Source organism: Saccostrea echinata, unplaced genomic scaffold (assembly GCF_033153115.1).
Source record: "Saccostrea echinata isolate AGI-Se365-2 ecotype Australia unplaced genomic scaffold, CSIRO_AGI_Sech_v1 ptg000030l, whole genome shotgun sequence".
In the NCBI taxonomy this organism is placed as follows: Eukaryota; Metazoa; Mollusca; class Bivalvia; order Ostreida; family Ostreidae; genus Saccostrea; species Saccostrea echinata.
In genome coordinates this window covers 4824175-4847859 of record NW_026889779.1, presented here as the reverse complement: position 1 = coordinate 4847859, position 23685 = coordinate 4824175, and the positions used below count along the sequence as shown (strand labels likewise).

The following is a 23685-nucleotide window of genomic DNA, read 5'->3' as shown; positions in this document are numbered from 1 at the left end:
TTGCACATTTGTGGAGGCTGCAAAAATCTTGATGCCAGAAAAACAAATCTGCTCATCATGCAGCCACAAAGAGTAAAAAACAATGGTACTGCTGGAGTGAGGGTGGGTGACACGAATTTTGCATGTGGCAGTATTCTGTTAGAAGATGGCTATCAGAGTCATAAGGATCAGTGCCAATTTCTTGCATGGAGTGCCATGCGTCTAGACAAATACCTTTTTTATACTCGGTATATCTATATGTATTAGAAACTGGGCTGTTGGATTAGCTTCATAATCAACAGCGTTGTTCTTCTTCTGCAACATCTGATAAATCTGGTGCAAGAAAGCTCTTTTGAAAACAGCTTTCTCCAGAAAATCTGATAATCTTGTTTATATAAGCAATTACAATTGCCATAAACTTTCTTTAAGTTAATACATTAAGCCACTGTAAACAAATGGAAGAATATGTATGTGCTGTTGCAAAGATGAAGAACCTTGCATGAAAATCTTTTTGAGAGGCTTAGCATTTTATGGTAATTGACATTTTGGATATTAGATTTGAATGAAAATACTATAGTAAATCAAATTCTCAAATATTGAGCAAAATATTGTGCAATTATCTGAATGCAATATATATTTGAACAGTGCAAAGATGTCAGAAATTGTGCATGTGGGATTCTTTGAAATGTTGCAGCATTCTTTCAGGGATAATGCATTTTAATTGACATGTGAAGGCTCCCATTGCTGCATTGTCAGTTTGTGTATTCGTAACATTAAAAAAAAGGATGATGGTGCATATTTTTTATCAAAGAAATACTTTTTTGAGAGGATATATGTTGAATTTGATTAAAAGATTCTGTGACTAAAAGATTTCTTTTCAATTTCCGATTAACACTTTGATTAAGTGAATTTTTTCCAAAGCATCTCTGCACTCTTGATATGCTGGGGCCATGTGCCAGCTCCTATCTTCAATGTTGTTGATATCTCTAAAGATTACATAGGAGATAGTTTTATGAAGCAGGTGCTCTGATCTTCTTCATAAGTACTGTCTCTGATGCTCTTTTTTTTCTACAGAGAATTTTTACTATTCAGATTTGGTACGGAATGATTGTTCCTGAAAAAAAAAACAACCTGGGATTACTTTACTTAAAACAATAATAAATTAATTGGTCTTTGTTGAAGTTTTTTAAACAACGTTTATATTTGTTCTTGTAAAAAATTTGCAGAATGCAATATAAATGACTAAAATGACTTTATATTGGTATTTTTCAGAACCCCTGACACTTTGACACGATGGCTAGCATCACACCATACATCCACAGTTTTATCACAGTTTTCCTGATTCACAAAGGTAATACATACACATAAAACTTGTAAGCTACATGTTCACCTCAAAAGGAATTTAGTATACATGTATTTCCTCTTAAAAAATTCAGCAGTATATGCAGAACCTAGTGTGTTGATGCTCATGAAAAGGCTATATTAATTTCATATTAAATTTAGTTTACAGACATAAAATTGAAGATTGTAATACTGAATACTTGATTATAAAGTGCTAACAAATTAGCATTTATCAGAAAACATCCCCCCCCCCCTTCAAAAAAATCTTTTGATCTTCTGTGCCTCTTTAAAGAACCCATATGAATGACTGTGACATAAGAAGATGTGACAGCAGTAATTTGAATTTGAAATGTTACTTGGTACATGTTTTGTGATATGAGTGATCCCCCAGAATTTCCCAGACAAACCAGAAACGGGCTCTCTGATGGTGATTAGGCCCTCGCTGTGATGTAACTGGTTCCCTGCCTACACTTCATCATTTACACTCCAATTCGACTAATTGAGCTTACTCAAAATTTCATTAGCCAACTTGAAGTTTTACAAATTTTGAAGAGCGCTAATGTATTTCATAGTAAACAGGGCTCTACTTTTTGGGTACTTTTTTGAGTAAATTCTGATTGCGAATCTTTGATGGTTTTGAAGATTTTATATTCTGTTTGAGTGTGTCTAAGAACTCTAAGTGACACATAATACATTATGTACATCACAATAACTAAATAATATGCTATTTATATTAGATTTGATGGGGAAAGTTGCATCATCCATTTTTTCCCTGTAATTAAACACCTTTAAGTCATTGCCATTGGCAGAGAACCATAGAATAAGCTAGATAATTGTAATTACAACACAGCAGGTGTTATCTCATTAGTCTGATGGAGAGGTAAAAACTAAAAGTCAGCAATGCAGTTGTTTATGATGTAAAAACCAAAATACAATTGTACAATTTGTTTTGTATTTAGTAAAAGTCAATGATCTGTATCGGTAAAATCTCATCATAGCAGATTTGTTACCTTGCAAAAGTTATAGTTTTTATTGTCCATTAATTGTACTATTGATACCAAGGTCATAGCGAATAGTCAAACCTTCTGTTCTTTTGTTCCTTGGTACTCTTCAAAATATGCAATTTGTCCTTGTTGGGAACTCATTCAATGAAAATTGGAGGGAAAAAAATCATCATTTTCATCTAATCAGATCCTCATTAGTGATTTTTGATATCACAGTTAAGAACCCTCTATACACTGCATACTAGAGAGTTCTGATTCTGTGGTATTTTTATGAAGTTAGAGTAATCTGCCCTTAGATCTAAAATGAAATAGATTTAAATCTACAGTTTATCAATCAATTTCTAATCAATTCAAGCATTCTTAACATTTTGATAGGCCATGATAAATTAATTGAACACCTCATCTGCATGCTTTTTCCCAACTTAGGTAAACAACAGTGATTTCTGTTCAGCAAAACTTTGTTGACTTTGAACATTTCTCCTGGGGGTAAAAGCCAGGCACCCAATGTTGAAAACGATATAAATAAGCTCAATATATACACCTTTATACAATATAATTTTCTCAATGTCCAAAAAACATTTTCGTTTAGTGTAGAGAGGGTCCTTAAACCAAAAAGAATGTTTAAGAAAAATCCAAATCTCTTAATATTTGATAATTTTATAAATATATAAATGTCCTAGATTTAGCATAATTTCTAGATGAAAAATGCATGGACTTGTAGCAATTTTAGTACACATTCATTGATTACAAAGTGCCATTTAGACAATATGGTATGTGATATTTTTATAGTTTCAATATTTTTATCAAAGCATGTTGTTAATTAGGCATGTAAAGTTTTTTCAGCCATAGACTGACACTTGCTTTGGGTAATTAGCAATATCTGGGAAAGCCCTGATCTCCACACTGCCAGGAACTGAGTCTTTTGTTTTGGAGTCTGAGTGCTTCTTTTGCAGACTAGTTCCTCAAGGCAATAGCTCTCTGTATCACCTCGTAAATCCTAGGTCTATGGCACTGTTATTCTCACTGACCCTTGTCTGGGGTATTGGATTCTGATGTAAAACACAGCCACAGAACACATCATTTCTACAGATTTAACACCGAATCTTTGTGTCTGCAACATGTGTTTGAGGACTGCAGATGCATGTTGTGGTAATAAAAAACAAATTGGTAAAATGAGCAGCGAAAACTCTACAAATGTGATGGTTTGATGAAGCCAAGCTTCTTTAAGAAAGGTCAAAAAACTAACTTTTCTGTGGAGTTGGGGTAATTAAAAGTGCACCATATGTATGATTACTTTGTCATATTTATTGCGAAATATGAAACAAAATATGTAAGTTTTGATTAAGAGCAAGCAGTTTTATTTTCTCTGAAAATTCAAAGCATACTGTTGCTTTTCATTTGATGCTTTTTTCATGTTTTCCTCCCATGTTTCTACAATGTCAACATCTTATATGAAGTATATTTTTTAATTAGCAAATTATATGCCAACATAATTATTGTCACTCAAGAAGAACTGCTTATTGGTATTCTTGAAATTTTGGCACTGTTCTCAGAATTATGGAATGCTACTGGATGAAAGGGGAGGTAATAGGTGTAATTTTCATTCCTCCAGTGTCACAGTTTTGTTTTGAAAATGAAAGAAATAAGCTGTTTATATTTTTCTAACAGAAGCAATTTCTTTTTAGGGATTGAATATTACTAAAGCATGCCTTTCATTTTAAGTAACTCAAAAACTTCAAAAAAAAAATCCTGACATATCCTACTAGACTGCTTTGTTAATCCATTTTACCAGTATTTGGAGGCCAAGAACTTGTGGAGGGTCCAGTCAGTCAGAAGGCGAGAATTGGGATGAAAATCCAGCTTAAGTGTGTGGTCAAGAATCGCTCGGGGATTGTTCAGTGGACTCAAAATGGATTTGGAATGGGAAACAATCGGGACCTTCCCCCATACCCCCGCTACAGGATGGTGGGAGGAACATCAACGGTTAACAATGATGTCATTGGTAGGTATCAAGTCACTCCTAGACTGTTTATTATTGCACTACACATTCTATAGTAAAGTTCCCATTTTGAAATCAGTCCTGGATGAATGCTAGTCCTGGCAAGATGTTCTTCATCACAATAAGCATTGTCTTTGTAGAATCTCTCGAGTTGAAAGTCCTTAGTTAAATCATTGTGTTTGTGTACTTCATTTATAAGTTGTTTTCACTGCTACACATATAGAATCGGACAATCATTCCTGATTATAGGGAAATTAGGGAAAAAATTAGTGGCAGCTGGAATTTTTGCCCTGCTGGAAATTAGTGTCACTTAGGTGTTTTTTTTTAATATTTCTTTTTGTACTATAAACTTATCTATACAGTTTACCAAGGTATGCTGGATTTTTTTTTATCTCCTAAAACAACAAATTGTGATGATGCTTTGTTTTGTTGATTGACTTTGACTGAGTCATTCAGTACCCAGAATGCCTCAGTAATTCCCTACACCTGCATGATGGGAAGCTCCACATGCTCTGCCAGAGCTTTCACTATGGATGTACATGATGGATGATACAGTACTGTTGTCACCTATCTAGGGTTCTTGATTAGCTATGACAGTTCTTGCTGGGCTGGAATTACCATCACAGCACCCAAAATACCATTCTTATAGGTACATGGAATAAATAGAAATGCTGTCATCGAAGAGGGAGGGGTGCTTGTGTATGTCATATTGGGTTAGATCATCAAAATGATATCAAAAGATGCAGGTTCATATTAACTACGTAGAGAATTATATACATAATCACAGATTGTTACTGTATTGGTGGTTTGTACATCACTCGTGCAATTAAGAACAATTAGTAATATTCACAATACGTCAAATCTTAATTAGAACATGTATCTCAAATTCGATGGGTCCCAGAGAAAAAAAAAGCTTTGAAATATCCCAGGATTCAAGATATTGAGGTTAAAATTCATTTTAAGAAAGTGGTTAGGACTTTTACTCATATCCATGGTTTTTCAAAATCTCTATGTTCCGGATACCCAAGATCTTTTGTACTCTATACAGACTTTTTTTCCCTTTCAAATTCATTAAACAGAGTTGAATACATTGCCCTTGTTGTTTGAAAGGTGGATACTAAAACTTGATGAAGGGTTGGGTTTTTTTTATTTGTAATGTACTCTTGAGGCATTGTGAGTGAAAAACACAGTATCTTGTTTACAGAGGAGTTTACTTTGGAGATCACTGATGTTCAGCTAGAGGATGATGGGAAATACAACTGTCAGGTGACCCCTACTGATGATGACCCTAGAGTGTTGCTAAGTGATGAGGTCACAGTTACTGTCTTAGGTAAGTATAATGTTTTATCACATGTGCACTCCTTTATACAGTGGATATAGCTCATAGTATATTAATTATTTTCATGTCGACTCCATGGTTGTGATGTCACAATGGTTTTTGCTTGAATTTGATCAAGTCAAATATTGTGGATTTAATAATTATATAAAACATGAAATAGCTGTGAGTGAAACGTGATAAAAAGAATCTCCTATAGTTTGTGGTTGGATATGATTTTTTATCCAACTTGTATAAAAAAATTCATATCCATGCAACCACAAACCATTGGAGATGTTATATATAAACAACAAGAACTATCTATAAGAAGAAAGTTACCTAAACTTTGTGCTTTCTTGAAGCAGTTGGTGAAGTTTCATCTTGTAGAAAGAGTTTTTGTTAAAAAAGATACATTAATCATTTAAAAAGTTGGGATACCTGTTTAATTTACTTAACTGGCAAAATAACATTTCATAGTGTTCATAGTACATGTATTGAAGGAATTGAAGAATGTTATAATTTTTGCTTTGTACAGCCCCTCCTGACCAGCCCGTAATAGATGGGGGTCCTGTCATTCCTCTGGAGCTTGGGGTACCCACCAACATCACCTGTAGGGCAAATGGAGGAAAACCTGCCCCTCAGGTGCTATGGTGAGTTCTGATACTCAGTATATAATTCAAGTGAATTCAATTTTTAATTTATTTTTTTACAAAACTACATGGTCCTCCATGGGAAGGAAGATGTATCTGTTCAAGAGACTTTGGAAAGCCTGCTTTTGAGGCCATTATATTTGTTAAGTTTATACTGACCTATTTTAGGTACAAAGAAGGTTCAGGAAGGATCACTAATAATACCTACACTATTGGTACACCTAACAAGGTGACGAAGGTCACTGATGTCATCGGTATTGTGACCCTAAAGGCAACTAATGAGGATCACGAGAAGAAAATTGAGTGTCATGCCAAAAATGAGGCTTTACGGCAGCCCCTCATCTCGTCTGTGACATTGAATGTGCAATGTAAGACCAAGTCATAAAAATAATGTATCTATAGTGATTTCCAGTATTCCAAAAATGTTTTCTTCCACTTTGGAGACTTTTTTTGTCACATATTCTTCATCATGTTTCTGAAGAATATAAAGAGTTTTCTTGTATTTGCAGATAAACCAAAAATTAACATCAGCCATAATGTAACCCGTCCTCTTAAAGAGAATGACTACGTTCGATTCTCATGTGATGGTGATGCCAACCCAAGAGAGGTCCAGTGGAGGTACTGAAGAACTCTTTTTCCAAATTCTAATCCTCATTGAAAGAAGAGACTGGCCAGGCAAATTGAAATGTTTATACAAATATTAATGACACCCCTTTTTTATTTCAAACTTATGTCCCGACATTCTCTTATTGAGTGAACCCTTTGTTGTTAAAATTCAGACAAGGACACCAATTTCTGTTAGGAAAATTTGCCCATTATTTTGCTGGCAGTGCCTCTAATATAATTTCAGAAAAAATATGATAATGCTAAAATTTCAGTATCATTTCGTTGATTGCATGGTAGTTAATTTATGAAGCAGTAAATTTTTCACTGATACGTGTACTGTAAACTCAGTTGTAAGGAAGTCACATGGACCCTTAATTTGCTTCCTTAATAACCAGGGGGCCGTTTTACAGAAGAACAAAGACCGAAAACTTTAGTTGATTGTAAAATTTTTCAAAATTAATTATTCTGTTTGAAATTGCTAGCATGAAAATATCTTCCTGAGTTCTTTTTAAAAATAATAAAATCATTTTCAAATTAATGTAAAATAAAAAATTATAAGCAGAAGCAAATTTTGGTCTTAGTCCTAAGTTCTTTTGTAAAATGGGCCCCAGGATTCCTTATATCTGTATAAAGAACAGAGTGGAATGTCTTCCACAGGATTCATAAGAAAGTCCCTTATAACAGAGAGTTCCTTATAAGTGAGTTCTTTATAACCAAGTTTTACTGTAGTAGTTACTTTAAAATACCTCAAAGTCGAAAGTCACAATGTTTAACTGTATGTGTAACTGTAGGTGGATGAGAGATGGTCGACTGATCAGAGGACAGACCAGGCGTAACCTAGATATACCACATATATCCAGCGAGTACCATCAAAGCACCATCTCATGTGAGGCCACCAACTCCATTGGCAGTAGTACAGCAAAGATGAAGCTGGATATACTTTGTAAGTCTGCCACTTCCACTCAGGTCAAAGGTTAATGCTCCTCTTTCATGCTGCAGATTAAATCAGTCACAATATTCATACCCCAGGATTCCTCAGACAGTTTTATTTGCCTATTTATGAAGGTTATGTATGTAATACAACACTCTATACTTTTTACCTGACTGTTGATTTGCTACTGCAGTTAATTGAAATCTTGCCATCTCATTTTCTGAGAACAAAATTTGTTTCCTCAGTCTCTGCCAGAAATGATAAGTGACTCGCATCAGATGGTCATCTAAGACAAGTTTCTTGAAAACTTATAAACCAGGGTAATTCTGATGGTATTGACTGCAACTGAACTGGGAACAAAACCATCATTCAAGCATGCTCTATTTGCATCGATAACTGATTATCTGAAATATTTTATGAATCCTATATCAGAGTTTTTCTATTTTGATCTGTCAGAAGATTGTTCCAGTGTTCAGGTGCAGCGTAATAACAGATTTGTTCCTCCACACAATGACCAGGAACCCTCATGATTGACTTCACACAATTATTCTGTCAGGGCCTACCGCTGTTGATGTTGTCGTTTATGTACACCAGGCAATTACAGGGCCCTAAAATTGGACCTTACTTCCTCTCTTTAGTTCTTTTTGTTGTTACTGAAATGATGCATACAAAATACTAATTAAAACTGATAAGAGATAAGGATTGGTGCATAGCCACCAACCAGTTGACAGGACCATAAAAGCCTGGAAATGTTGCATTTGGATAGTAATGATTGTTAACATTTTATGGCACTTGCAATAAATTTTAAAGACTTCAAGCAAACAACTGGATCTTTAATGCCAAGAACCTGTTCTGTAATTCATTTTTGTCACTCCTAATAATGAAAGTAACATGCAGTTAAGTCAGCATTGTAAAAGAACTATAAAACAGTGCATTAATGCAAGATCCTTTTCTTTTTCTGAAATTATTACATGTATTCTCTCTCTCCTCAGATGAACCAAAATTTATTGGGGTCAACCAGTACATTCCTGTAGATCTTAAAAAGTCAGTGACCTTGACCTGTAATGCCACCGGTAACCCCCAGCCTGAGATCCGATGGCGAAGGTCAGACAGCCAAATCCCCCTTAGTGAAACCACGACCTTAACTGTATCTAACATCGGGGAGGAAGACCTTGGCATGTATATCTGTGAGGCCAGCGCCCTCTATGGAGCTTTCAGTACCAAGAAAATAGATGTTTATCTTCTGCTCAAAGGTAGTTCTTTTTCTTAATGGTAGATATTGATTGATTTCCCCCCTGCTCACCAGGAGACTAAATATTTGCTTTTTAACCCTGTAAAATGAAATACACAGAAATATCCTATGCCATCTCAGGTGAACAATAAGTCAATTAAGCTTGAACATTAAAAAAAACAAAACAAAAACAAACATCATTTGCAACAATTTTAGACGGTTTTATGTTGGAAGTGTTCATAACAACCGGTAAATAAAATGGGAAAGAATGCTACTAATACGTTAATTAGATTATAAAAGCACAAAATCAGATAACAAAAAGAGGCATTTTATAGAGTTATTTTTCAATACCATAATTATTTAATTGATTCAATTTGGAAAATGTCAGAGGTGTTTTATAAGAGAGCTTATTATTTCAAAAGTTAATTGAATTAAATTTTTCATGTTACTTAATCAATAAAATGCTTTCTTTCTTTGTTAATGCAGGAATAATGGTTGCAACATTGCAGAAAAAAATACATAACCCATTTACAAGGATTGATAAGTAGATTTGTTTCTGCAATGGTTGCAACTGTTAATCGCAGTAACAAAGGAAAAAAGACATTTTATTATTTATATTTATTCCTGTATCTGTTAAAATTACCTGTATAAATTGTGTTACTGTACGTTAACTACTAGGTGTGTAATGTTGGTCCATACATTGATGGAAGAGCCCACTTCTTAAGAAATCTTTTAATCAAACAGATGGCTTTAAAAACTGGTTCAAACCAGTTTGGTCATTAATGAATTGATAACATTGTTTTCATTTAAAAAATTAAGGAGAAAATTTTCAGTGGATGTTAATATATGAAAATATTGCAGGTCCACCTGAAATCAAGAGTAAATCCACACAGTATGCGGAACCAGACCTGGATGGAAAAGTGTCCTGTTTGGTCCGCTCAGTCCCTTACCCAGATCAGATCCTGTGGATCAGGGGAGATAAAATAATTGACTACGCTCAATCCGGCAGGTACTCTGTCACACAGACACAGATGGCAGACGGGGTGGAAAATATCCTCCACATTACTCACCTGACCCCCAGTGACTTTGGGGACTACATATGTACTGCTTTTAATGGTTATGGAAATGATACTATGAAAATCACATTAGCTGAGACAGGTTGGTTATTCTGATTTTCCATAAATGCTTGTAGGATGTTCTTGTTCAAAATATAAACTTATTTCTTGTTTTTCTAATCTTTATGTGCTCTTACATGCTATTCATTAATTGTCCTATAAATACGAGCAATTGTATTTAATTTTGGGAGAGAAAAACTATAGGAGTAGTATTGTCCATTTACTCTAGTTTGTTTAAAAATACATGCAAAATTATAAGTTATTAAGCTATGAAGATTTAACACATTTTAGAAAATACATTTGATGGCAAAAAAAAGAGGGGATAGTGCAGGAATTGATAGCTGCATTTACAAATAGAACACAAGAATTGTTAAATGGTAGGGATTTCCAGCTCTCAATTAAAATAAATGATTCTTTTTTTTTTTCAGAGAGTTTACATTTGAGTTACATCATAGGAGCTGTTTGTGGTGGTGTGGCCGTTCTGCTATTTATCGCCGGGGTCTGCATTCTGTATCACAGATGCAAATCTTCCGACAATGGTATAAACACATCTCTTATTGCAGCAGAAATGGAAGACTTCTTTAATCTTACTGTAATTTACGAGAAATTTGTTATTGTAAATTTTGGCTGAAAACAAAGGTGTCATTATGGAAGGTGTTAAAATGAAAGATAAACATGTATACATCAAACTCATCCAAGAAACATAATCCATTTGTGCAGAGTTGTTAACTTTCTGTCAAATGATCTGTACTTGTTGTAAAGATCAATGTTATTTAATTGATAATGTTTCTATTTATAAATCTCAAGATAACCAAATTTCAACTCTTCCAGAATCTTATGCAGAGACAGACAGCCACACAGAATTTAAAAAACGAGAAAAATCTGATTCCCCCTCAGATTTCACAAAATCCACATTGATGGATGAATGGCGGCAAAATCTGAATTATCATTGTCCGACAGATTATGATGATATCAACAACATAAATAATGTTTATAATGTAAGTAAATTTTGTTTTAAACCAAGATTGAAAATAGGACAAAGAAAGATAACTCTTACTAAAAAATTAAAGAGTACCATTGTATGTTGTGTGCTCGAATATAATTTTTTTTATGCACTTGCAGGATCCTAGAATAAATTCCAGTGGATATGGAACATTAAAATCAGACCAGATAATTAATGGCTATGAAAATCACAATGGCCATCTGTTTAGTGACTACACCCATAGGAGTGATGAATCTTTTCCTGTCGAGAAGTGAGTGCAGGTTTTTACTTGAGATTTTGAAAAAATGATGCCTGCGAATTTTTCATTTTTTATTTTAAAATAAACCTTAAGTTCTATTTTTCTGTTGTACTGAATGCAATATTTAATGTCACTAATAAGAATATATGTTTTTCGTCTTCAGTGTGAATGGTTACAATTCTAATAACTACGGGACCAGCACATTCAGAAGTGGATCTCGGACGGACTTTATGAAACCGGACTACAGTAGTGATCCATACAGACTACCACCTGCTAATCTGTCTACCACACAACTAGCCACAAATGTCTGAGATAGACAAACAAAATATCAAGTGACATTTACAGGCTGTGCACCACGCACGCAATGGAATCACAATTCATCTACCATATTTAAATTGGGCCACCAGGCTGAAGACAAACAATGCAATTCCTTCATCTGCTTTTCCATTTATACCAAGGAGAAAAGATAGACTTCTGTTTTATATTTGTGAAATGAATGAGTGTACAGGTATACCTGTTTGAAATTTTTTTTTCACATTTTCAATGTATGGTGTTGTTAGTCGTTGAAATATTCTCCAAATAAGCAGACTGAATTCCATGCTAATGGTTGCTTATGGATGAAGAAGACGAAGGACTTGGTTAATAGTGCAATTTTGATGTGTGTTGAGAATACTCGAGATGCTACGATTTTGTGATGCTATGACTGACAATGCAGTGCATTTAAAATGCAGTCGCTGACAACATCACACAAACTCTAGGGCAGACAGAGAGCTGACTGGTTCAGGTCATGAGAAGTTTGATGATTCTGGTTGTGTGTCAAATGATTTTATTTCCCCCACGGAAGTAATGTAGTGCTGATTTATATGTTTATCTGTTTAACTGAAATTTTTTTTTATTTGTCTTACTGGTCCTGTACAATTCGAAGACGTCAGACAGCACAAAATCTGCTGAGCAATTTCGTCTTGATTGAAGTACATATGTAATCATTTGATACATTTCAACAGATCTTGGAGGAAAATTCTGGTTTCTGTGGCCCATTGTATTTTGATCTCTTAATCTACCAAGTACCAGCACAGTAAGAAATGCTGTAAAACTACACACGATAAATTATAGTTGTAGACCTTGTTAAACATTCCAGATATTTCTACAGTGCTGTAGTATCCTTTTGTAGCTTGCACATATTTATATTTTTCATCACCCCCACCTTCATTTCGTCATCTGGAAACAACATGGAAGTTATTCTCCGAGTTATAATATTGTACATTCTCTGAACATTTTATCTGCTTTCATCAGACACTGCGGAAATCATAGACTTATATACAGGAGTTGTCTGTGTTCCTGTATGCTTGGCTTTTCACTGCTAGGACTCGATCTATGCAGATATTACCACTATAGGACACAAAAACTTCCGGTGATTGTGAATGTGGTGAGAGAAAATTGGAAAAATAACTCAAAATTCTAGTCAATTATTTCAGCAATGGCAAATATGAATTCTTACATTGAGTGTAGGTTTATGTTACTAATATAAAATGCATATGTATACCTGCAGATATTATGTGTGGCTATTTAATCTTACATTTGTTACAGTCCAAAGCAGTGTGCAATTTCATTGTTATTTACTTCTTTCTCTATATGGTATTACTAACAGGTGTTCATCTATACGATTTTAGTCCCAGTTTGTTTTTATCTTATTTGTTTCAGTATGTTTTATTGTCTGGAGAGAAAGAAAAAAGAGAGAGAGATTAATTAGAGAGCTAAAGTCTAATGTATAATTTTATGTCACTGTGAAGACATTTTTTTTTTAAAAAGAAGAGGTCACAAATTTTCTGTTTTCTATTTCATGTGTGAGAGGTATTGTATATTTCCTTGCTGATAAGCTGTTTTAGAATGATTTATTTAAGTGAGTGATATTTACACATGTCTAGTATGTCTTTTGAATCATGAAATCAAATGAGAGTGTACAAGATTGGAATAAATTCTAATCTAAAAGAATTTTTTGTGATTTTGTATGTCTTTGGAACCAAAGAAATCTAGTGTGTATGGTAGAAACTAATATAACTAAAAAGATAATAATCTCTTGTAGATGACTGCATAAGCATTAAAATAAATGACTTGATCGGGAGAAATATTGGTTACTTCCAAAAACACACTTTAAGCCAGCTATATTTGACCTTCAGTAGGGGAAAGTATTTGGAATGAAGCACTAGTCCTTTTGTATTTTGCAGTTTACTGATATTGATACAATTTAATAGTGCCCTGATGGTCTGATATAGCTGGCTGGGCTATAAAAATTGAGACAGATGACCAGAGATATTTTTTCCCAAGAACTGTGAGCTGCAGATCGGCAGCTGATAGGTCTGTAGTATGTAGTGACGTAATGCCTAAAGATTCTGAATGGATTTCATTCTGTTTTTATGGCAAATATATATATACCGGTAGTATAAGGTAACACAAGTCTTGCAAACACTGGTTTTGGTGTGAATAATTCCTTCCTATGAAGAGCTTGGAGCCTTTCTTCAGCTGAATAAAATCTTTAGGTCGACTCTCTAAAGACAGCAGAGTATGATTAAGACAAAAAAATTTCCAGTTCTATATATATATATACATGTATCTAAAATTTAGTAGCTTGCAAAAAGTCATGTATTTTTATTACTCTATAAGATATTGTGAATAATCTTTTATAAAAAAAAATATATCTTTATAAAGAAATGAAAACACTGCAGTTTTCAAAAATCTTCTTTATTCTTAGACATCAAGCAGTTAAACTATTGGCATAATTTTTAAGTAAATGAACTGGTTATAAAGTGCAAGGGTGCCTCTTTGAAAATTGTGAAATTTATGGCCCCTTTTCCAAGTTTTTGAAATTCATGGTCCTTCGGTCAAGGGTTCTGGTGTTAGAGTGGGGCTCTAATGATTATATAGTGAAAAAACATATTTTGTTTTAAAACCATCTTCTTCTTTGCCCCTGGGTATTTATCAGACAAACTTAGTGAATGGTTATGATGAGCAAGGATGCCTCTAGTCTTCCAAGTTTTTGAAATTCATGTTCCCTTGGTCAGGGGTTCTGGTGTTAGAGTGGGGCTCGAATGATTATATAAATCATCATTATATAGTGAAAATGCATATTTTGTTTTAAAATAATCTTCTTTGTCCCTGGGTATTTAACAGACACACTTGGTGAATGGTTATGATGAGCAAGGATGCCTTTTCCAAGTTTTTGAAATTCTTGGCCCCTGGGTCAAGGGTTCTGGTGTTAATTAAGAGTGGGGCTCTAATGATTATATAGTGAAAATGCGGTATTTCTTTGAAAATCCTCTTCTCTTCTGCTCAGTGTTTAGCAAACATACTCATCTATCAATTTATTTTGTTTTATTTCATACATCTGGGGATCCTTTACAGTATTGTATTTTACTCAGGTAACCGTTAAGGCCTTTGGGCCTGTTGTTTGTGACAGTTTTTGTGTACAAAAGAACTAACGTAATGGTAAGGTTTCCGTCTGTCTTTCTGTAAACAATTTTTCAAAATGCTACTCCGCCTACAATTTTGATCTGATTTTAATAGGACTTGGTTTAGAAGTAGTCTACACTAATATACTTATATTTCTGCTTGTTGGTCTTTGAAATTCTTTCAAAAACACTATTCCTCCTACACTTTTGCTTTGAATTCAATAAAAACAAGCTAAGAAAACATCAAGATACACAATTCTGTTTATATGACCCCCCCCCCCCCCCCAAAAAAAAAGTCGGGTTTTAATTTTTTAAAACATTTTCCTAAGTACAAACGAGTAGACTAAGAGCTACAGTCTCAATATAGGTCACCATGACCTCATTTGGGAATATTAATCAGCCTTTGTCAAGATCATAGTTTGCACTCTGTGGGGCCTAGGACCATCAAATCCTGGAAGTTTACTTCAAGAAGCCGGAAACAAGATTAACGGAACATAGAGGTAAATCATTTTGCGTCTGTAAGTAAAATGCAATATGCTTACATACAAGCACTAGTATACCTTTTCAGTTCTACTTGTGAATTATTATCGTTCTCATTTCCCTACATGTAAGTATTGCCACCCCATTTTATTCGATAGTATCGAGAAAAAAACCCCTTCAGAATCAGAATGGTTGCCAGAGGAAATTCTATTTAGATAACTTCTATCCAGACAAACCATCCCTTGAAATCCCTCCATGTACCTATGTATCCATGTACATAGTTCCCAGCTTCTTGAGATAAATTGACGGGGTTTGATGGTCCTAGCCCTCACAGAGTGCAAAATATGATTCTAAGATGAGCTGAATAATACTTATTCCAAAATGAGGTCATGGCGACCACTTGTGGGTTGCGACACACCTTCCTCCCGTTCGATTTAGATGTCTTCTATCCGGAAAAAAAAACCCAGGTACCGTGCCTAAACCTTGTTCCCTACTTCTTAAGATAACCTGACAGAGTTTGATGGTCCTGTCATGTTCTAAATTATGAATTTACCGGATAGGAGTAAATACAAATAAGATTTAGAACAATTTTGTATTTACTCCCACTCAGTAAATTCAAAATTTAGAACGTGCAGTCTTAGGCCCCACAGAGTGCAAAATATGATCTTGACGTGAGTTGAATAATTGAAAATAAGGCCATGGTGACCTACTTTTAGGTTGCGATACACCTCCCTCCCAAGAGGAACTTCGATTAAGATTACTTCTATACTTCTATCCAGACAAACCAATGCCCATCTCTTGGAAGCCGTTTTTTTTAAATACTAGATAAGAGCTTATCAAGAAAAAAAGTCTTGGGAGACACTTACATGATTGTAATTATAATAAATATGTATCAACAAAAGAATAATAATAATAATAAAAATGATTTTGGGGAAAATTCACAAATTTTTGTTGAAAATCCATTCTTTGAGGGGTCAAGCTAATTTCAGACGTGGAATTGATTTTCCTCTGGTTCGGGCCCAGAAGTTATCCTTATGCCTTTAGCCCTTTACCAAACATGATACAAGAGTTATCAAACTTTGCTCAAGGCTTTAGTTCGCCCAAGAACTGCCTTTTCTTTTTTAAACATTAAAGAGAAACTGATCAATTGATTTTAAACAGCACAATTCTTTTTTTTCACAATTAATTTAGGCGTCATTGTTCTTACATAAGAACAACAATTAATTCTGCGACATTCCAAAAACATATCACTTTACTTAATTGAACGATATATGAATATAACCCTAGTTGAATTAAAAATAAAATCAATTTTCTGCGTCTTGAAGTTTTTGACCAAATTGAGTATCAATTATAGGAAAAGTGCATAATATCGGTCAATGACAATGTTGGGGAATAAATATCGGTCAAAATGATAAAAGAACAAAATGCACTGATGTTTGATATCGGACAAAATGACAATGATATATTGTCAACTCGCATCTCAATTTCAGTGATAAATAATTTATAGGTCATGCTACATGGACTTTAAAATGGCACATAAAAAACGCTTTTTTTGTTCACAGAATGTTGTTAATTAATTTTTCCCTCATGATCTTGATGCAATATACTGTATTTCAAAGTGAAAACATTTATTAAACTATACCTTGCTAGTCAATATACTTTGATTAAATAATTTGTATTTTCAAAAAATTATAGATATCTTTATTCTAAAACTGATTTTTTTTTTTGAGTTGTAGAGGGATATCCCCGTTCATTACTGTTGTGTTTCAGTTTTTATAAACTGATAAATATTCTTGGGGGAAAAAAATGTACACTGTAAAATATTTTATTACCATTATTTTTATTCAACATTATTTTTGACAGCATAACGTATAGTAGCGTATACTTCGTAAAAAGATTCAGTCAGTATTAGTCTTAGACTGACTCGTTGCCAGTGTACGTGTACCTGACTAAATTCTTTAACCTCAGCCTTCAATCACATGAACATTTAAAATCCCATAACGTTCTTATAACTCCTTAAACTCTTCCAAAGAGGTCGACATTAAAAAAATGCATTTTTTTGAGAGAGAGGAAAATAGAACTAAAACATATACGCGCAGGCTTATGTGAAAATCTTTCTGACACACATTGTATTTTTGATTTTCGATATAAAAATCTGCAATATGACTGCTTTGAAGACACTAAAAACAAATCATTTGGATCAGCAGTTTTCCCGTTTTTATACATGAAGAGACCACGGGCACTGGAAGTAAATGTAAATATTGAGTTGTGCATCTTTTTTTTTTTCTTTTTTTTTTTATACATGCACACCCTCATTATTTACATTTACTTCCAGTGCCTGTGGAAGAAACATGGTAACATTATAATTGAATGCTTCATACAACATGTAGATCTCTACCATTTAACGTCAAGATTATTAAAGCGAAAAACCGAAATCCATTTTCTTTGAGTTTCGAATGAAAAATTGATGCTTCACGATAAAGACATGTCTCCGAAGGTCAATATCAAACAAACCCTGGATTATGAGCCTCCCTAAGATTTGAGAATAAAGGCTTACTAGATAAGTCAAACTTTCATCCAAAAGGATGTACATTATAACCGACTCCGTGTGTGTCAGCCATCATTTCATTTCTCATGCCTCGTTACAAGGCTTAAATAATCCCTATATTGTATTACAGAACCATTCCTTTGTTTTTGCAAAAAATCTTTGGATTTTGTCGAATTCAAAGCAACAAACCCGATAGAATTGGCGCCCTTTTGACATAAAAATTAACGAGGAAATAATTCTGTTCATTAGTCTTGTTTTGACATCACGGAGAAAATGACAAGTTTAAGACAATAGATCTGATTCTATGTTAAATCAATCTTCCTCAGTCATTTTCTCTCATCAAGAATAATATGCATCAAGAAATGACACGTAAGTTCATTATGCCCTCGATCATGCGATTCCTTACACGTTTCATGACTTCTTAATGTAGTTTTAATTTATAACGTAAACACGATTCCCAAGCTGGCGTTATTTTTGGCTGCTGCAGAGTTTTCACTGCATTGTCTGTAGGTCTAAATTTCTTGGTAAAATATGTAGATGTAATTTTTGCAATATGTCATTCTAGCAATATAGTTATTATCATGCAAACCAAATGTCGGAACAGATTTATCGAAAATTTTGCAAAACAGTCTGTGATTTGGCATATTTCTTTGTCTTATTCCGCCGAATTGGCTCGTAATGATTAAAGGATATCAGTCTTTGCTACATATAATCCGAGTCCGTATAGGGAGTGATTTATCCAGAAATTTGTTGATGAGTTGTGTTATCTCTAATCGTCTATTGTGATCAAGAATAAAAGAAATGGACCTTGGACTTAAAACGCAATCATAGAAAAAACAATCTTAACAAACAGGATTTTTTGGATTCGGCTCACTAAAAAGAATCAAATAAAAAAAATGGTAATAAGACCTTATTCAATCCATTGTTAAAATTTATTATTTCTATCTGAAAATAATGAAAATAATTTTCTATTTGCTTCTCTCTGAAAAACTTGCCGCTTTGTTAAGCAGTTTTATTATTGTTTTTTCTATACACACATGTCTCGTATTATACTTCAAGGTTTAATTGTAATTTTAAGTATTAAATGTTGGATTTTATATATTGTATTGTAAAGGGAGGATATAACAGCTTAGGAAAAGATTCTCGTTGTTAAAGTATTTTTTCAATTACAATTTCTTTAATTTTGATAAAAATAGAATTTAAAAAAATAAATAGATAAAAAACCAACATTAAAAGGCTTTCATTTTTTCGTTTAAAAACCATTTCATACATTTTCAATTTGCCCTATTAATGAAAGAAACTTATTCTGTTTTACTCTGAAGTCTTCTTGTTCTAATACACCTTTAAATCGTGCCAGAACTTTTTTTGTGATCGACTACGACCCATCTGGGGGAAGCATCCGGAAAACCATTTGATGAATTGACGGCTACTCTGTTTGCTAAGAACTGTTTAAGCGTGACGGTGTGTTGTGTGTTAGCGCAACAGCGTGTTGTGTAAAGTTGCATCAGCGTGACGGCGCGTTGTCACTTTGTGCTAGCGCGTTGTCACTTATTAAAGTGCAATTTTAATGCGTTAGTAACAACGTCCCGGCGCGTTGAAAAATGCGCTAGCGCGTTGTCATTTGCGATAGCGCGTTATTACTAACGCATTGTTGCACTTTTGCAAGTGATAACATACTAGCACAAAATGACCACGCCCAATCGCGTTGTTACTAACGCGCTGTTACACTTTTGCAAATGGCCCTATCGGGACACCATACGGAACTCCTCTTAAGGCTCGTTCCTTGCGCACTCCTTACAGTAAAAGAGAAACATGGGATCAACCGAAGTTTTCCAACTGATTTAGAAAAAAAATACACGTTTCCATTTGAAGAAATTAAGTTTGTTCATTAGTGTTTCTGGCAAACTATAACTCGTAATTAGAGAGTTTAGTAGAAAGTTCATGAAATTATTGACTTCTCATTCAGTGTAATTTCTTACATTATTGGCATGAAAAGGAGTAGACTCATCTGATTATTTCACTTTCCAATCATATCATTTAAAAGGAATGCTTGTTTTATCTTTTAGTCTATTGGCAAATTGGCATGATCCAAATCTAATCTTGACGTTTGACCTTGGAGTTACATGATCAAGTCTGTTTGAAATGGACCTTTTATTTTTAAATATTTTACTATACCTCTATTAAGAATACTCAAATTTGATTGGCTTGTTAGAAGGCTTTTACACTCAATAATTACTCCAAAAAGTAGCATTTACAGCAATAATGACCTAGGAATCATTGCACGTGGGGTATAGTGACCGGTCATTATAAATAATGACCGCTAAAAATGACTTGTTAAGGTCAAGGTCTAGTAAATGACTTTAGACTATTACCTGTATGGTGCTAGATCCATTATGACGTCATAATCAATTTTAACTTTCTTTTTCCCGTACTTTACAGCTCTAGTAGAATTATGTAGAAAATAAAGTATTTTCATGGAATTCAATTTGAAATCATGTGAAAAGTAATCCCGATACCTATATTCAATTTAATATTATTTTAAAGAAGAGGCCAAGAACATACAAATGATCGTTTTCTGAGAGACTGTAGGCAATCTGGATGCATTTCTTTGTCTGATATGGAAAAAAACTCCTGTATTCAGGACTGGTTTTCTTAATTTTTCATTGAAAATGACAGTTCAAAATATGATTTTTCGTCTTGTTCATCTACAAATTATGCCCCGAAACACTTTATTTCACCAAGCTAAAGTTATAAAGCACCATTAAAGGAATTTATTTCTCAAATTTGAGAAATCTGTAGGCACCTTTCATTTACTAGATCTTGACCTTATTCCATTCAAATTTAAAAATTAATGCATACAGTACTGGCTGTTCATAACAAAAAATGCCGTTATAAAAATATGTCTAGTCTTTTTATGATACGGAATACGATTGTCCTTTAGATGCGTCATAAAATTTATCGGTTTCATTGAAACTTTCGTTACAATGTCAAATTCAACGAATATAGACTTGGCTCTTTTGTACAGTAAATTAAAAAGTCTGCACCAGATTGTCATTGTACTCGGAAATGGTATTTGTGAATTTATAAAAATGCATGTTACTGACAATCACAGAGTGTATTAATAAATCGGCGGTGCAAAAACTTACAAGACTTGCAGTCGAAAATTAAACAACTTCACTAGCGATTTTTTTCAGCACATGTTATGTATTAAAGAACTTTTTTCATTGTACTTACTCTAAGGAGCAAATATTTGTACAGTTGTATGGTGTGTATATAGTACGTCTACGCGGCCTCGGTCAGGTCAGGTCACCTCGTGGGCCAGGTCTCGGGTCCTTATTTCACCATGTTGACCTCATAAAGGGTAATTAATTGTATATTAACCCCCGAATTCTGACATCTATATGTATTTGCCAAGTACGTATTTCTTTATTTGGCCAATACCTTGATATTGACCTAAAAGTCCAGTTATTTGTCTTTCTGAAATAAACTGTCAAGTTTTAAGTTTATGACTGTCATATTTGGAACGAGAGTATCATCATGAGTTTGTGCCATCATGCCCTCTACATGTCATTCACCTTTCAATTAAGTTGAAGGGAAGACGTATCTTTTGATGTACTTAAGTAATATTCAATATTTTAAAACTTGTTTTATTATGCATTTGACCAGTTTCAGGTACTATAACTTATAGGACTCTTGTTTCGAGTCTTCAGTATAACAAACAGTTCAAAAGTTGAATAAACTTTAAGGTCAGACGACACGTTCCTCAATAATATATATTTTTCCCTAAGAATTTATCATTGAAGTACATGTATTGCATCTTTAACAAGTTTCCTCACAAAAAAACTGAGGTACCTTACCAGGCATTGTGCAAGATACCAGATGATGGTGTTTTCTGTATAATACTATTGGAAATCTCTTGAATTGTCAATATCACAAGATAATGATATTTCTGAATATTTTTCTGTATATTGTGAAAAGATACAAAACAGATATTCGAAGAACGTGTCGTCTGACCTTAAGACAAGGGCAACCCTGCACAAATATTCATGTTGTTTATCTTGGCGGCGGGAGCGAAATTAATAACAGGATATGAAAAATAGTTTGGTAAGACTTTTTTAAGATGATTCATCCATATATAAATAAATACAGGACTGTGGGTACACAATTTAGATTATTACTATCCCCCTGGTCCTGAGGCATTAGTAGTTTAGTCACCTATAGTCCCTTATGTAATACCATTGTCGGAGTTCACGCTGGGTCATTAATTGACCATAAATAGCCTTTTACAACATAACAGCATATTTTCGTTCAATTAACATGAATTTTTGGCCTGACGAAGGTTGATTTTTTAGTTTGACGTAATATTTCCATGGGATATCTTCCTAAAATCGTTTAGATAAAAGTTTCCCTACAGGATAGAATGCAATATATTTAAAAGTGCGTCATTGACATGCTTTCTTTTTTCATACTTTATTCTGGGTCCTGAGGAACCCTGATTGATATATAGGTCAAATATGACATTTCAGCAAAATCAGATTGATTTTACCTTCATTAAATGATACAGTCCTTCAAAACGAGGAAGTAATACAAGAAAAAAAACAGTCGGAATCGAGAGTTTATTTAATGACTATTAGACCAATCGGTATACAGTTATAGAATTCTTAGGACTCACTAATTTCTTACCCTTATCGATAGAAATATTAAAAATGTATGAAAAACAAGATTGACGAGGATAAAGAGAGAAAAAAACATAAAAGTAATATTCCATTCATAAAGGAACACATCCTGTTCTCTTGACAATGGCCGACAGGAACAATGGTTGTACTTTAATCAGAGTTTTGTCAGGGGTTCACGGCACTGTTGCAGTCCTTATACTTGATAGTGCGTACATTGATGTGGTATAACAAACGTACGTTCTCATGCCTGGTACTGATTCCTCCATGATATAGTTTCTTTTATGTGTATTATTTCCTTGAACGCCGGGTGTTATCATAAGGAATTCGTGTTGATTTCCTGGTCATGTTTTAGTCATTATAATGAAGGATTTTCATTTTTTGTCAACACAGTACACTTTTTGTTCCTTTTACTTGTTGTTGAGTTAATAAGATTGAGTCTTTTTTTCCTGTCATGTCTTTGGTTAACCTTTATGCTGGATATGCCTTTAATTTATATGTAAAAATGTACATGTACTGACTACTTTTCCCCTTATATATATATATCGGTTTACTTGGCATTTTGGCGAAGCTTGCAGGATGTTGTACGAATTTTTCAAATGATTTATTTAGTCACTTTATCGTCTTTTACTTTATATTGTTGCATTCATTGAATTATTTCAAAATAAAAAAAATATAACAATGTGAATGACGAATAATTATGAGAATCTAACAGTTAAACAGATTCCTTAGAGGTCTGAGATGTTTCTTCTATTCGGCATTGCTTAAGATATTTACTTAGCAGATTTTCTTATAAAAAGACATAACCTCGATTATTTATTTGTGTTCTACCAAAATAATTCCTTATTTACAATTTCAAATTAAAGAATTGCTTATCATTGTATATTGATTAGATATGAATGGCAGCTTGTATCAGGGAATAACAAGTGCAAATTAACTTGGCCTCTTCATGTTTATTTGTCTACTTATGAAGACACTGACTTGCATACGATAGCGAACTAGATAGCTTTATGCCAAGCCAACTTTTTCTACAATGTAATCACAGGCAAAATGTCAAGAGGAGCAAATTAGCAACTTTAGTGAAAACTAATCTAATGTACTATAAAAAAAATAGACATAAAATGTT

General features: G+C 33.7%; 1 protein-coding gene across 5 annotated transcripts in view; it reads left to right on the top strand.

Moving 5' to 3' along the window:
- LOC133197133 (kin of IRRE-like protein 1) overlaps window positions 1-11738 on the top strand; it is a 32712-nt gene extending 20974 nt beyond the window's left edge. For 4 of the 5 annotated variants that reach the window (XM_061332993.1, XM_061332991.1, XM_061332990.1 and 1 more), the window contains 13 exons: window positions 1252-1330; window positions 4117-4326; window positions 5528-5653; window positions 6174-6288; window positions 6457-6656; window positions 6798-6906; window positions 7686-7837; window positions 8818-9078; window positions 9918-10214; window positions 10600-10710; window positions 11003-11169; window positions 11294-11424; window positions 11576-11738. In XM_061332993.1, coding sequence (XP_061188977.1) covers window positions 1273-1330; window positions 4117-4326; window positions 5528-5653; window positions 6174-6288; window positions 6457-6656; window positions 6798-6906; window positions 7686-7837; window positions 8818-9078; window positions 9918-10214; window positions 10600-10710; window positions 11003-11169; window positions 11294-11424; window positions 11576-11723 — 2085 coding nt within the window. In that variant the 5' untranslated portion in view covers window positions 1252-1272 and the 3' untranslated portion in view covers window positions 11724-11738. Of the gene's footprint in view, window positions 1-81; window positions 103-1251; window positions 1331-4116; window positions 4327-5527; window positions 5654-6173; window positions 6289-6456; window positions 6657-6797; window positions 6907-7685; window positions 7838-8817; window positions 9079-9917; window positions 10215-10599; window positions 10711-11002; window positions 11170-11293; window positions 11425-11575 lie in introns of those variants that run through there. The other variant, XM_061332994.1, reaches the window with a different exon arrangement.
- The last annotated feature ends 11947 nt before the right edge of the window (window positions 11739-23685 follow it).